The sequence below is a fragment of the Zootoca vivipara genome, chromosome 1 (genome assembly GCF_965207765.1).
Source record: "Zootoca vivipara chromosome 1, rZooViv2.hap1.1, whole genome shotgun sequence".
Taxonomy (NCBI): Eukaryota; Metazoa; Chordata; class Lepidosauria; order Squamata; family Lacertidae; genus Zootoca; species Zootoca vivipara.
In genome coordinates, this window is record NC_142582.1 from 35,408,953 (window position 1) to 35,425,126 (window position 16,174).

Here is a 16,174-nt window from a genome sequence, read left to right on the forward strand (position 1 = left end):
TGTCGATAATTAGCAGTCTTCTGTTATTACTAGACTCAGGTGTCACAACTGTGTCTCATCCTCATTACAGTAAAAAATTTCACCTATCAGATTCATTATTGCCAGATAATGCAACTGAGAGACTTAGCAGGCCCTCCAGAAAAGTAATTCAGCCAAGCAAAATTATCAGCTAATTATATTTAGAATCAGAAGCCCAACAACTATTTGCAGATAAATTGTATGAATTGAAGGGAATAGATCTGAATATTAAGATTCATAGATTTAGCAGATGATTTCTTAATTGGAATATAAAGGTCATCTTAACAATGGGACTCTGTTGTTTCGCTGGGGATATTCAGGAATCAAAACTGAGGAATAGCTGCAGTTGCAAGGGTTTGAACTTAGCACAGAAGAGGCTTGAAGAGGGTCTAGGCAATCTCTGGCCCTCCTGCTGCTGTTAGAACTCCAGCTTCCATCACACCCAGCTAGCATGCCCAATGGTCAGGGATGTTGGCAGTTGAAGGCCAGCAATAGCTCACGGGTGACAGATTTCCTTATCCTGGGTAGAGAAACAAGTTAGGTCATTGCCATGCTCCATAGATCTACTTCTGTATCTATTGGGCCCCTGTCTATATTATGTGCAAGCTGGGTTACTGAATGTAGGGTTACATAACTTCCCTTATAGCATCTCTTCTCAGATGTATACGAGGGATCTGCATTTTGAGTCTCTTTCCAGGTGCAGATCGCCTTTCATTGGGCTGAAACTATATATTTTAAAAATGGATTTGTTTTTTTGGGGGGGGGGGTTTAAAAAGCTGCATTTTGTGCTACCCATTGTGGCCCGTTCTTCCCAAACCCTCTCGGAGTATATTGGCATTACGTATTTATCTTTGCATCAGTATGTAAGGTCATTTTCAAAGAAAAGGATTAATTCCAAATCATACTCTTTTTTTTATCTGTCAAATTACATAAATATTGAATCCTGGTTTCACTGATTTGTGAGACGGACAGAGTCCTTGAGAAGGACTCTTCCTACACAGTGTTTTAAAGGTGACTCTTTAAACTGCAGCTCGGCCTGATGTTCTCTTTCAGGGAAAGAGATCAATTTGAAAATCACTTGCTTTTTACATAATTTCATGATCTGAGGTATATCGCTAAAATCTCCGCAGTGCTTGCTGGGGGGGGGAGGGGGAGCAATGAAAGGTTCCTTTGAAAATCTCTGCTCTTTGACAGATATGACCCAACAGTAATTTAATGATCAAAAATATAAGTATTTGCCTTTAATAGTATTTGTACTATGGTAAGTATTTGCCTTTAAATAAGGAGTATGATCCACGAGGATGTGTGTGGAGGCCTGCTTTGAAGGATTCCCAGTGATTCAATTAGGACCCTTGTTTCCAATTACACCATACATATTGCATGCTCATGTTCGCAGGCAAGCATTGAGGGCTGGTGCATGCGGGAGGAGAAATGGGAAGACTGGGTATTCCTCTCATGTCCCCATTAAATCCTTCCCCCTCACTTGTTGCAAGGTATCCATAATCCTAAGTTTGTACCCATTGCATTTGGTGATGTCATATTGGAAGCTGTTTGTCCTTAAGAGTTTGGTTGTGGTGTACATCTTGGATTTAAAAAGAAAGTCCTAACAGCTAAATTATTTGTTGTTTAGTCGTTTAGTCGTGTCCGACTCTTCGTGACCATAGGACCATAGCACGCCAGGCACTCCTGTCTTGCACTGCCTCCCGCAGTTTGGTCAAACTCATGTTCATAGCTTCGAGAACACTGTCCAACCATCTCATCCTCTGTCGTCCCCTTCTCCTAGTGCCCTCAATCTTTCCCAACATCAGGGTCTTTTCCAAGGATTCTTCTCTTCTCATGAGGTGGCCAAAGTATTGGAGCCTCAGCTTCACGATCTGTCCTTCCAGGGAGCACTCCCTGACTAAATTATGGTCAGTGGCAAATACGCTACTTTTCCCCCTCTTTTCTTAAAAAGTGAAAAAGAAAAATGCTGGAAAAACAAAGCACACATCAATAAAGTGAATATTGACATGGCCTTCATCTTTCACAAAGGGGAGGTGAATGCTGAAGTTAGAAAAGAAAAGACAGTCCTTCAGCATTTGGGTGCCAATTAAAAGAATTTCAGAAAATAAAAAAAAATAGTTCTGAAGAAGTGTGCATGCACACAAAAGCTCATACCAATGACAAACGTAGTTGGTCTCTAAGGTGGTACTCGAAGGAATTTTTTTATTTTGTTTATTTTTTAAAAAAGTAGTTTTGAATTTCACTGCAGAATTTCTGGCAGACAGAATTTACAGTTTTATCTTTAGCGTTTACTGTATGTCCGATGATTGGCCATTACACGAGGGGGCAGGGGGCAGACAAGCTAAAGCAGTAGTAACACATGGAAACATTAACAAAAATGCTTTGCTGCAACGCTCTAGCATTGTTTTTGCATTTGCCTGCTGAAGCCATGAAGTTGCAAATTGTGTCTTAAGCATGCCACTCTGCAAATAAATAAAAACCCCTGACAAAGAAGTACTTAGATAATGCATTAGTAAGTAAAGGTTAGGTTATAATTAGTAATTAAAAGTATATAGGCATACACATATAGCTAATCTATTATGGGTTCAATCTATTATGCATTGCCAGACGGCCTTATGCAGTGTTTACAGTCAGTCACTGAATTTATTCACATGAAGATCATGGCGGTGGCAAAGAGGTGGAAACCTGCGCCATGACAAGTGAGCACTTGAACTAGAGCTTTCTAGGCGGAAATTGTAACTCCACTTACCTGGGAGAAATCCTGTCTGAATTTGGCAGGGCTTAGGGTTTACGGCTCAGTCAGTTTCCTGTTCGCAGCAGAAGCAGGTAGCAACCAAACCACCTTTTAAAACATTCTCAGTGTTTAAACATGGGGAGTCCAGGAGCAGGTCTGGCCCTATCATTAGGCAAAGCAAGAGCATCACCTCAGACAGCAGATGCCGAGGAGCTTAGAACAGAGTTGTGTGTGTGTCACCCAGCCTGCCCTGAGCCTCCCAAGCTAAGCTGTACAGGTATGGTAGAGGATGCTCTCTGTCACCTGTGCTTTCAACCCTCAGTTGCATTAGTGTGCATGGATCGTCCTGTCACTGGGCCACAACTACTGGCTGCATTCCAGTACACAGTTGCATGCAATGATGTCTCAGGACTCAGATATTACAGCTGCAAATAAAATGTTTTAAGTGTGCTTTAAGTGCAATATACAATGTGACACTAGATGGCGATGGTGAGCCTTATGGAGAATTCAATGTATTTTTTTAAAACACTTTTTTTTAAAAAGCATTTTCGGAACTTTTTTATATGTGTGCAGATTGCACCTCAGTGATTCTAAAGAAACTTAGATGTGTGTAACAGACTGCTGGATTGCACTGGTGGTTCTTTTATACCGTTCCTTCATATTTGTGTTTGATAGCATTTTGGGAAAAAGAAAGAAAGAAAGAAAGAAAGAAAGAAAGAAAGAAAGAAAGAAAGAAAGAAAGAAAGAAAGAAAGAAAGAAAGAAAGAATATTGTGGGTTCTCTACGTCTCCCCGGTCCCAGTCTGCTGATTATGAAAACGTGTTGAGCAGTATTTTTTTTTTAAAGGAGAGCTGCGCTTTGATTTATTCAGTGAACAAAACATATGCTTGCTGTTCTGTTCTATGTAATTCATGTGATCAATAAAATTATCTTTTAAAAAGAGCAACTTTGGCATTTAGGGAGTATACACTGATGTACAGGGAATATGATTGTTGCAGCCAACTTCTGTGCTGTTGGCCCAAAATACGCTTTGGGGCTCAATAATGTAATAATGGTACATTATCTGCATTACCCCCCCCCTTTCTTTTTTTTAAAGGATAGAAGCTGTGTACTGTGGCTGCTATCCACTCTGTCCCAAAGCTTTGGTCTATCCAGAAATATTTCCAGGTAATTTCCTACTTCTGCATTTCTTCTTTTCTGCTGTGGTTTTAATTTATAATTAATTCTAAAACGCAAAGTTTGAGAATAAACTTAAGCAAGAGCAATTGTTTATTTGGCAAGCTACCATGTTAGCGCTGAGGAATTTTTTTAAAATGTGTTTTAATACATTAGACGAAGTTTATATTTACCATCTGTTCTTTCAAGATAACACAAAAGCAAGTTTTGAAATAGCATTCTTCATTGTTAGCATACACAGTCTTATAGTGATAGATTTTATTTAAAAGGTCGCTTCGGAAGCAATAGCTTGCAGATTTTTATTTTTATTTTTTAAAAAATATGACGTACAGAGAGAAAAATTTAGGCCTGAAAAATCACACCAAATTATTTAAACAATTTAATACTTAATAATATGCAACCCTGCTACAGGATACACACTAATGTAGCACCAGTCCTTTGAAAAATCTCATCACTAAATGTCTCACATATGCATTGTGTTACATTAGAATAATGTATTTTAATCACCCAAAGGAGATGTCTAAACAGCACAACTACACAGTCTTATTTAGCATTAAACATCCTTGTGAGCTGAGGTAACCTTATAAAATCATGCTTAAATAATGTAAAACACGAGGCGGCACAGAGCAATATGCATTTTTAATTAGTAAAGTGACTAATATCGAGTGTGTGCTTTGAGGTTTTTGTTTCATTAAAAATGTATCTGTTTTTCCTGCAGCTGAATATCTGTATTCTACACCTGAACAGCTTTTTAAAAGGCTTCAGAATTTATGCAAGAGACCAGACATTGTAAGGAAACATCTCTATAAGGTATTTATTCTGAATAGGTATTCCAAGGTATTGTTCTGTGTTGAAGAGTATAGACCAAAAAGAAGAAGAAGAAGAAGATGCCCCCCCTTCCTTCTAAAAAGGAGAGAAAACCAGAAAACATTTAATTAACATCCTAATGTTTAAAGGAAACATGCTAGGGAGGGATATTAGTTGTTACACTAACAAGGATTAATTACACTAGATGCCAGTTGTATTAACCTAGGGTCTTATGAAATACGTGCGCTTAATGCATGCTACATGCTTTTTTTAATTTATTGTTTTCTAAAATGACTGTCCTCCATGTTTGAACCCAAGAGGCTTAGAAAAATGAACCTGGATTAATTTAATTCATTAGTATAAAAGGAAAGTGGAAGAGGGATCCTACAATTATACTAATGAGGATAAGCTTACCTCCCTATCTTAATTTAATCTCCCCTGGTGTGTTCAGGTGACTGACCAGGTGAGTACCACATCTCTTCTCCCTCTGTTTTAAGGCTGTTTTGCTACATTTCAAAGAGAACCCTTTACAACACCAGTAGGCAAAGAAGAGAATCACATGACACGGTTGCTGCTCCAAAGAACAGCTACCCGAATCCCCACTTTTTTTCTCTCTCCTGGAAACATCTAGCAAGGCCAAATGCATTGCGCAAGATGTCCTAGCATTCTGAGTTTTCCCACTCCCCAAAATGATAGCCAGTGAAGGGTAACAAGAGCAGGAATGCTCATCATGCAATTTGTGACAGGCCACATGTTTCAGGTTGCCAGGTTTTGGGGTGTGGGGTGTGAGGAGAAAATCAGAAGAGGTGTGGATTGTGCAAAAAGGTGTAGGCTTACTTAGGGAACAGCCCAGGCTCAGTGGTGGAGTCCTGGTTCACAGGTGCTGCCAGTCAGTGTAGGCCACATTGAACTAGATGACCATTTGGTCGGTATAGGGCAGCTTACTATGTTCCTCCAAAGTGAAGAGGTGTGCTGGAATTCAGTGTGGTGCTAAGTGGGGTGTGTTTGCGGGGAATGAGGTTCACTTATGCCATGGGACTTCCCCCCTCTTTCCCCCAACCTCCCAGAGCAGATTTAGGGGAGTTAAGGAGGATGAAATGGGGGAACAAGTTCTTTCGTGCAAGTGGTCCTCGTTCCATTCGCAACAACTTAGTTGAATCCTGCCTTGTTGGGATCTGTTATTATTGGGGTTCCCAACCCTGAAATATTCTTATGGCCTCTTATTTTGTGGACCTTATGAACTTCACAAACTTTGCTTTGCGTTGACTCATTTAATTTTCGACCTCAGCTGCTTCAACCTGTGATTTTGTTACTCTCATGTTTTTTGTTTCAGTTGCCTTTGAAAACTGGGCAGAGGTGGCTGGAATTCCACAATTGTTTTGCGTTGGTATGGGGGGGGGAGGAGTCATTGCATTGACTCCTTGTGCCTGGATTATGTCTCAGAAGTGTTTGAGCGTAATTTGGGGTGCCAGTCTTAATGTCTAAATTTCAGAAAGGCCTGAGTCCTGTAGGGGCTGCTTCCTTCCCCACGTCCAATCACAATTCTTAATATAGCCCTTTCTTAATAGTGGTGGCCAACTTTGAATGACAAGGCCATGTAAAGCAGCATTCTTGGCAGCTGCACCGCAGATGAGAAATCTCATTCTCCAAAGTCTGCTGAAACCTGAGCATCTGCTGAGTGCAATATAAGGGCTTTTTAGTGTTGCTGTTTGGTAGGTTGATGTTAACCAACTGGAGAGAGCATCTGAATTTTCATCAGCCTCCATGTCAATATTTTCTACTAATTCCATGCTTTTAAGTGGAAGCTGTTGCCTGGCTTCAGCCTTTGAAAGGGGTGGAAATGAATTTCAGCAAATACAGATGCAGCTCACAGTGAGGTTCTCTTCCACATGCTTCATTATTCTACGTGGATACTGTGCATGGTATTGGTCTAATGAGGCTGTCATTCATTTGGAAGGAGCCTGCATTGGAAAACTTCCCTGTGGCTCATGCCTTCCTACCGGTATGTGCTTGCAAAGGTCCCATTCATTTCAGTGGGGTGTGGGCAGGAGAACTTCCCAGTGGCTTTCACAGCTTCCACTCGTGCAGGAGAATGTCATGGCACAATATACCCTGAAAAAGCAGGTGGCACCCTCATTCTGGGATGCCCATATCAAGTAACTGATACTGGTAACAATGCTAATAAATGCATTCCTGACAATACAACTGGAGGCGCATTCCCAAATTATGTTGTCCGGGATAAGGGAGTGATATAATGCCTGCTCCCTACCCCAGAAGTATCCCTTTCTACGTTTTCTGTACTTCCTTTCCCAGTGCAGCAAATCTGTGCAAGAGAACTAGGTAACTCCATTCTCTCCATGTGCAATTTTATCTTGTGACCTAAAAGTGGACATTTACATAAGGACAGACCGAAAGAAAATGTTGCTTCTGCAGGAAATGGTTAAACTTCAAGAAAAAAGAGGAGAGAACCAAAAATGCAATTTAACACCCAATTTCAAGCTCATTATCTTTCATTGTCTATTAACTTGGCAATGGTTCAGAAGGTAGCTCATAATAGTTTAAAATGCTGACTGAACACTTCCAGTGCTCAACATTACTTCTTGAGTCAATACTATTGCATAGCTACACACGGAGGCTTCAAAGAGAGAAAAACAATCCTTAAATTTTTACCTTGACATTCGCTCTTTCTTCGAGTTCAGCTAAATAGTTTTTGCTGCCATGCAAGGGCTTGCCCTTTTGTCGTTGCTGTGGTTCTGCGGCTTTGGTGTGCAAGAGAGACTGTGTGTGTGTTAAAATGCAACATGGGCAGGACCAATGTAGATGCTTGAAAGGGAGTAGGATTTCCAAAATGTAGCTCAGGAGTACAAGATGTGCGTTATACAAGCCCTGCTCAGTAAAATGCTTCATTTGCTTCAAGTGTCTCCTTTGGAGAATGTACTCCTTGCTGAATTATTTATAAGTAGAGTTGCCGCCACAGACATGGAGTAGTTTATCACATCACTTTGGGCAGCATGTTAATAACTCCAGCTGAATGCAAGTTTTAATTGCTCATTGTGCAGTGGCAGCGGCGAATGGTGCTGGATAGGGCAAGGAGAATACTGTCAGAAGGGTCAACTTTAACCCCTGACTAAGAGCTTAGCTATGGGAAAGAAATGTACTCACTTCTTGAACTCTGTTAATGCGAGATCATACAGTAGAAGGCGTATAGATTTGTTCCTTGTGTTCTTTGCCATTCCGGTGTCTTTTATCATACCTAAGGCTACCAATTGTTTGCCTCATTCTTGGTCATTTTTTAAAAGTAAACAGGAAATGAAACTATGGTGGGACTACGAAGGTAAAGTTGTCCCCATGCAGATATTTTTGTTTATCCGTTAGCTTGTTTTACAGCGTTAATTGTGTAAAATTAGGTGCACCTGAATAAACACACAAGAACCCTCTTCAGGCGTTACAATTAAAAGTGTGCCCCACTGCTGTTCTTATCACCCACTGCAAGTTGGAAGGCAACCTTCTGGAGTGGACAGTCTCCTATACAGTCGTACCTTGGTTCTCAAACGGAATCTGTTCTGGAAGTCCATTCGACTTCCAAAACGATCAGAAACCAAGGCACGGCTCCCTGCAACCAATCGGAAGCCGCGGAAGCTGTGTCAGACGTCCGGTTTGCAAACCAGAACATTCACTTCCGGGTTTGCAGCGTTCGGGAGCCAAAACGTCCGAGAACTAATTTGTTCGAAAACCAAGGTGCGGCGGTATTTGTGCATTTTAGCATCTTAATTTTTCAGGATTCTAAAATATGCAGAGCATCTCATAGAAGAGCATCTCATGTGGTTGTTAAATTTCCGACTGCAACCTCTGAAGCAGGCTAAGGTGCCTTTGCATTCCGTAAACAGCCAGAATCCCAAATGGTTAGATTTAAAGAAGTGTGACTGGAACTCTGCTTGAGCAGTGTGGGTTTTTCTGTCTCTTCCTCCACTGCACACACACACACACACACACACACACACACCGGCCTCCTGAGATTGGGGAGACCCTCAGAAATAGCATAGGATAGGGAAACTGGCAGAATTGCAAGGGAGGGCTGCCTTGCATAAGCAGAAGTGATCTCCTGTTTGTGTGAAACAAGCCGTATATCATAATAATGTTATGAGTTTTGGAGGGATTGGGAAGAATGCCTAAGGCCCCTTCGAATTCTTGGAATAGCCAGGCTAACTTTGTGGTGAGGCGATAGATGTGATGGGCCATTAAGGGGAACAAAGGAAGGGGGCTCTGTGTGAGATGGTAAATGGGTGGGCCCTCTCCCTCAACTCACAAGTACGTAGTTAGAAGGACAAAGGCAGAATTGAGAACAGAGATGTCAGCAAGAAGCTAGAAGTAGAAAAGCGACAGACTGGGAAGCCAGATAGTCAGAGTGATGTTTGAGGTCTACTTGAATCCAAGGCTGCAGCTACAGCTCCCATCATCCCTGACAATTGGCCAAGCTGGCTGAGGCTACTGGGAGATGGAGTCCCACGACATCTGGAGGCCCACAGGTTCCCCATCCCTGCCCTCTATCGCCCCCACCCATCCAAATTTCACTGTTCTATTCCCAGGGATGTAACTTCCCTCCTGTACAACTGTCCCAGAGTTATCGTATATATCCTGTTTTTCTTTTTGCTTCTGTTTTTAGACAGCAGGAAGAAAGAACGCCTATTTTTTTTGTGTTGACTAAGGTGAACAAAGTAAGAAATACTCTTGTTTGCTCTTCAAGTACTGCAGTTATATTTTACCCTGCCGATATAAAGTGGGCAGAATCGTTCCAAATCTCTCTCCACTCACCTGCTCCGACCCACTCTTACACACCCATTTCTTGACCAATCCTTTCTCATACACATATAATACACCCACATATTCCCCCCTGCAGTCTAACATCCTTGCCACACACTAATCATCTTCAAATGGCCAGATCTCTCAGGTGTTGCTCTTTGGCCTTGTCTCCAGGGTCATAGTTCAGTCTTCAGGGGTTGCATCTGATGAAGTCATACTTAAAGTAGACCCATTTAAATCAATAGACTCGGCTTAGCCGTGGGTAACAAAGTCCCTTGATTTCTGTGGGTCTGCTCAGCATGACTTAGTTGAATACAACCCCAGGTATTCTGCTAATTTGCTCGCCATAATTTGAATTATAAGTAAAAACTGGGGGAGGGGGGGTATTTGAATCACAGTACAAAGTGCCCCTCGCTTGGCCAGGTCCCAAAACATCGCCCTGCAGTTTGAGGACACCTTGTTTCTTCTTGTTCTTAAAAGTGCACACACACACACACACACACCAAAACAAAACAAAACACTTTTTCACAGTGATTAGTCATTTAGAGATCAAAATGGAGCAACATTCTGGTAAACAAAACCTGAATATTAAATAAGAGTGTTTCATTCTTTTATACTCCTTGGTCATCGGGGGGGGGGGGACTGGTGTTCTTTCTTGCTGCTGTTTTAAAACGAAACAAAAGCAGCAACAGGACATATAAAATATGAATTTTCGTTGCCTTCTCTCTGTGTGCGCGCTTTTGCTGCAAGCTTATTAATAATATAATCTAAAACAGTCAAATGCATTACTGCATTAGTTTGTCAATTATATGCAGTGTCTGTGCCAACTTACAAAGTTAGAGGCGAAAAGGGAGGCAGAATTATGCTTGCTACAAAAAGGCAATCAACTTAAGCAATAAGGCACAAAAGCGTGTAGGGTGGGTAAGCCTTAGGTGCATTGTTCGCTACAAAGTGAAGCCAAGTATTACTGGATGTTGATGTCTATCAGAACACAGAGCTCCGAGCATGTTGTGCATGATTTAGTGGCAGTAAAATCCAAAAGCAACACCCTTTCCCCTAGAAGCACACATGTGCATAACCTCTGCTCTCTAAATCCAACAAAATAGGTAAAATGACACCTTTTATTGGATTCACTTCTGTTGGCAAAAGGCTATGCAAACTTTCTCTTGTGAACATTTCAGTGTATGACTCAAAATGAGCACAATAAAAGTTTGCCTTTTCCGTGGCAGGGTTTTGTTGTGTTTTTAAAATAGCATTGAATATAATTTGGGATATGGTTTCCCTAGGATACCACAAAAGCAGAGAAACAAAATGGTAATTGTAAGAGCTAAATTCACTACTGTAAAACTAAATCCTTAAGCTCCTATCTCCATGATAGGTAGCCTGTGTGTGTGTGTGTGTGTGTGTGTGTGTGTGTGTGTGTGTGTGTATCCCCCAAAGTTTTCAAGTTCAGTTCAAGTGGATTAAATAAATTCAATTATTTGATCTAACACATCAGTCTTCATCAGATCTTTTCTTAACCATGGCTTTGGGTTAATCATAGCATCCTTCTTAATGTTGCATTTCATTGCCTGCTTTTGCTGAAAGTTTCTTGGAGTTCATTACTGCATTTGCATGGACAGGTTTTCTGGGCTTGGATGAACTCATCCAAAACATCTCAAGTCCCCTAAGTATGACTTTGAGATGAATGTACATCACCTCTGTGCTCTGTGCTGTTGTTTCCCAACCTCACAACATACCTTATTTCCTAGAGCCCATGCTTTATATTCCGTGCTTCAGTATGACATGGTAAAGAAGCATCTAAGGATAAATACCCGGAAATCAGATATGCTTATTATAGTCTGATATGGGATCTCCTGGACACACATTCAAATGATTATTTTTTCTGCATCTAAGTTTTGGCATGCCCTGATAAATATCTTGCACCTGTCCTTCATACACTTCTTAATGATCTTCTACCAAATGTGGCATTTGAGTAATTGAAGTAGCAGGTTGAAGACTTTATCATTTCCCCACTTCCCATACATTTATTGATAGAAAGACTACATAATCCTTATGTGGGCCAGCAGAGGTGAGAGAATGAGAAAAGGACACAGCATGTTTCCTTGAGAGCATAATAGGACAGATATCCTCTTTCTCACAGTTCTGTTAGACCAGATAGTATGTTGAGGGTGGTGCTGAAGTGGGAAATGGTAAAGCCTTCACGCTCCTTTAGCCCCTAGAGAAAGCAGGTTGAAGGCACCACCTTCAATGTGGGTTCCTCTGAAATTCTTCAGAAGAAAACTTTGTTCTGCAGTTAGCAGATCTGGAATGTCAGACAAATATCCTTGAGAGACAGCTTGTCGATCCCTCTTGGCAGTATGCTGCTATGGGGGAGACCTTTGGAGGCAATCTGGAACACATGCTCAGCTTATGTGGAGCAAGTGGGAGACCCACCTGGCTTCACATCTCCAATGTCTAGACAGATTGTGCATCCTGGAACTTGTCCAGGAAACCACAACGCCAGTGCACAGAAGATTGTGATAGCTGTGCAGATTCTTTGGCAGAGAAACTGGTATGGCAAGCTTTACCTGGGGGATATGACGTCTGTTGCTGGTGGGATTTATTCAAGTTCATGGTGTAATAGGTGAACAATATATGGTGATTTCTGCTTATAATAATTAGTAGCTGCCCTGTGCCCAGCATTGCTTGGGAATTCTAAGAAACCCCCAAATCAGCGCAGCTTTGAAAGGTCAGTCTGCCATCTTGATTCAAAATGACATCCAGTTGCATTCAAACATAGACAGAAACCTCAGGAATAATCATGCAAAATTTGGTTTAAATCAGTGCATTAAAAACAACAACTGTAGTCCACCATCTTGATTCAAAATGACAACCAATATGATCCAGACTTAGGCAAAAACCTGTTCCTTTATCTCAGGAACCATCATGCAAAATTGGGTTACAATACCTTAAGGGAGGTCAGAGTTCATAGAGAACAGATGAGCCACTTTCTTAAACATAAAGTAGATTTGTTAATTAATATCCCACCTTTCTTCCATCATGGCAATGTCCTTAGGGTTTCCAAGCAGTCTCCCATTCAGGCCCTCACCAGGCCCAGACCTGTGTCACACCCTTCTGGCCTTGGAAAAATGTGAGTCTGAAAGAGATAACAAGAAAAGTGTAGCCCAGTATAGTGGCACCTGCACTTATTAAGGCGCATTGCAAATAATCATAGTAAGTAGGTACCCCAGCCGTCAAAACACATGCACCCTTCACCCTTTGTGCCCTTGTTTTTCAGTTGCAGCTGCAGAGGGAAAACCAGCAACATAGCTTTATCTCACCTGGCCCACTGGTTGCTCCTTCTGTTCTTCCTCCCCGCCCCCTTCCCCAAGAAGAAGAAGCAATTCATAGTCTAGAAAACCCCAGCCTAAATAAATATTTTGTGGAAGGAAACCAATGCAAGGAGGCAGAGCAGCCCAACCACATGCTCAGAGTAGGATGTATGAGGCCAAAATCTAGAATGAGATGGATGAATCCTCAAGGGCTGGTAGAAGAGACTGAGTGTGGAAGGGGAGCAGGCGCCAAATGATGATCTACAAAATTTTCTATGAGGATTCAGATTGTTTGGGTGTGCAGTCTTGGGATTGCTTTCCATCAGGTTAGTTTTAATTCCCTTGTGTGCTGCTTATTCTTGTTTTCCTCCATAAGCCACCTTAACAACCGTCCGGGGGAAAAGCAGGGTATAAATAAAATATATAATGAATAATAATATTCCAGCTCACAGGGACCAATATGAAAAGGAAAGTCTGGTTGGAGCATAAAGTTACGCGAAAGGTGCAGTCGGGAGCAGGGCCTCCTTACAGAGTGACAAAACCTTCAGTTATAAAAGCAAGGACATCTTACTTTCTATTGCAAAACTATATTGGGAATACAAGCTTCCAGCATTCTTTAGGGAGGGAATTAAAACTGGCTGATGAGTTGGAAATGTTTGAGAAAGGGCATCTGAGCGCATAGGGAAATAGGCGAAGAGCCGAGTCTTTTGAGCCCATGGAACATGGCAGGATGGGGAGGAAGAAATAAAACAGTTTTTACAAGGGATGATCGTTTAATTTTACAAAAGGGATGCTGACAGTAGATTGCAAAAGTCACTGGTGACCTCTTTCCTACTGTTTAATTCAGCCGATCTGTGGCAAGCATGCTTTCCCCCCGCCCCCGCCCCAAAGAAGGATGGCTTTGTTGCCAGACTCTTCCTCCCAAATGGGAGTACTCAGTTGTGCAACGGAATAGGCAGAGGGTGAAAGTACGACCTCTCCGCATACAATGAAAATTTCACCATGGGTCATATTTGTGCTGTAATATATCACAAAGAGCAGGTGATGATATTAAAGCAATCTCCCACTTCCCACTATTTCCCTTGCATCTTAGCACTTGAATTTTCACTGCCCTGTCGGTAAGTGGTTACTGCTTCCTAATGCTTATACAAACTGCCTGGCTTTGTTGCTCATGTTAAATAGTCTTTCAGTTTTCTCACTGGTCAGTCATAGAATCATAGAATGATAGAGTTGGAAGAGACCACAAGGGCCATCCAGTCCAACCCCCTGCCAAGCAGGAATGGCCGTCAAGCCTCCGCTTAAAGACCTCCAAAAAAGGAGACTCCACCACACTCCTTGGCAGCAAATTCCACTGCCGAACGGCTCTTACTGTCAGGAAGTTCTTCCTAATGTCACAACTCGCCAGTGGGCTGTGCATCAGTTTTAAAAAGGAAAGGAAAACTGCATTTAAGTCGCCTTTCGGTTATATTCCTAAGACCCCATGGGGCAGTGCTTGCTCATTTGCCCAGAAGGAGGTGAGGTAGTGTTTAAGATCACATGTGGGTATGGTTTGGAGGAGCGTAAAGTAAATCCCTCCTGCATGTAAATATAGCAAAGGAAACAGGATAAGCATGCATAAATCCATAGGATATACTGTAGCTTATGGCAAATATTCATGTTTGACCCAAGGCCAAACTGGTGACATTGGGGGGGGGGGCAAACTGGCATTCCCAGGCCCCCTGTTCGCTTACCTTGTTGCCAGCCTGGGCCTGCATAAGTCTTTCATGGAGAGCAGTGCTGCTACACACGAGGCCAAAAAATGAGGTCCTTTCTTAAGAGTGAGGCCTTATGGGCAGAGTGGTTACCTAAGTTTTAAGATGCCACAGCAAAGTGTCACAGGCATTCTCACCAGAATGTTTTGCTCTAAGGCAGGGGTCAGCAAACTTTTTCAGCAGGGGACCGTTGCACTGTCCCTCAGACCTTGTGGGGGGGCTGGACTATATATTTTTTTTTTGGAGGGGGGAAATATGAACGAATTCCTATGCCCCACAAATAACCCAGAGATGCATTGTAAATAAAAGCACACATTCTACTCATGTAAAAACACACTGGTTCCCGGACCATCCGCAGACTGGATTGAGAAGGCGATTGGGCCATTTCTAGCCCCTGGGCCTTAGTTTGCCTACCCATGCTCTAAAGAATGTCCAACCTCAACCTGCAACTTCTTCAGAGCAAGGAGGAGAGATAGGCAGCACTGCTGACGTAGCAGCAAAAATTGTATGCAGGAGGGAGGGAGGCGAGTGAAGTGAGGCTGTATGGCGGCAAAGAGCAGCAGCCAGCAGGAGGAGATGAAGGGGTGATGACAACCTGGAGAGAAAAGACGAGTAAGGGGCACCAGTGCAGACTCTTGATCAAGCTTGGTTTAGCCCAGGCACCCTCAAACTTCGGCCCTCCAGATGTTTTGGACTACAGTTCCCATCATCCCTCACCACTGGTCCTGTTAGCTAGGGATCATGGGAGTTGTAGGCCAAAAAATCTGGAGGGCCGCAGTTTGGGGATGCCTGGTTTAGCCCTACCTTAGTTACTTGGGTTTCAGGGACACATGGCAGGCAGCTTAATGGTTCCTGCTAATAGATTGAGGTGGAGCCAAGTGTGCAGTGCCCTGGGACTCCAAAATGGTGCTGGCACCTCTACTCCCAACATCATAATGCCAACTCCTGCCAACCTAGCAGTTCGAAAGCACGTCAAAGTGCAAGTAGATAAATAGGTACTGTCACAGTGGGAAGGTAAATGGCATTTCCGTGTGCTGCTCTGGTTCGCCAGAAGCGGCTTTGTCATGCTGGCCACATGACCTGGAAGCTATACGCCGGCTCCCTCGGCCAATAATGCGAGACGAGCGCCGCAACCCCAGAGTCGGTCACGACTGGACCTAATGGTCAGGGGTCCCTTTACCTTTAGCTTTTTAGGCATGGGACCAAGTGAGATTTGCTCCATGGCAAGAGCAAGGGAGGGTGGGGGGGTTAAATCTTCCTTACTTGTGCCATTTTTCCTACTTAACAACTCCCTTAAAAAAAAGCTGCTATAAGCTGTGAAATGGGTACCCATTTGTCTCCCGTCTGCATCTAATAGCAGCTTAAGAGGGGGTAATTTAAATTGTGGTAGAAGCAGAAAGGGGTAAACCACACTGTGGGCCTCTAATCCATATTGATTTCCCTTGCCCCACCTTCCCTGCAGCTGCTTTTTGGCAAAGGGATGTCAGGAATTCTGATCACGGAACTCCCACATTGCATCCTGATTGGTCCTTGGCCTGCCTATCATAATGGGTGCTTGCCTAGCAGTGGGT

General features: G+C 42.6%; 1 protein-coding gene across 14 annotated transcripts in view; it reads left to right on the forward strand.

Moving 5' to 3' along the window:
- Positions 1–16,174, forward strand: part of QTMAN (queuosine-tRNA mannosyltransferase) — a 341,618-nt gene that overhangs the window by 180,030 nt on the left and 145,414 nt on the right. For 13 of the 14 annotated variants that reach the window (XR_015948081.1, XR_015948080.1, XR_015948082.1 and 10 more), the window contains 2 exons: positions 3,852–3,922; positions 4,650–4,741. Coding sequence is in view for 10 of the 14 variants with exons in the window: in XM_088661745.1 (XP_088517871.1) it covers positions 3,852–3,922; positions 4,650–4,741 (163 nt within the window). In the remaining 4 variants the exon portion in view is untranslated. Of the gene's footprint in view, positions 1–3,430; positions 3,716–3,851; positions 3,923–4,649; positions 4,742–16,174 lie in introns of those variants that run through there. The other variant, XM_088661766.1, reaches the window with a different exon arrangement.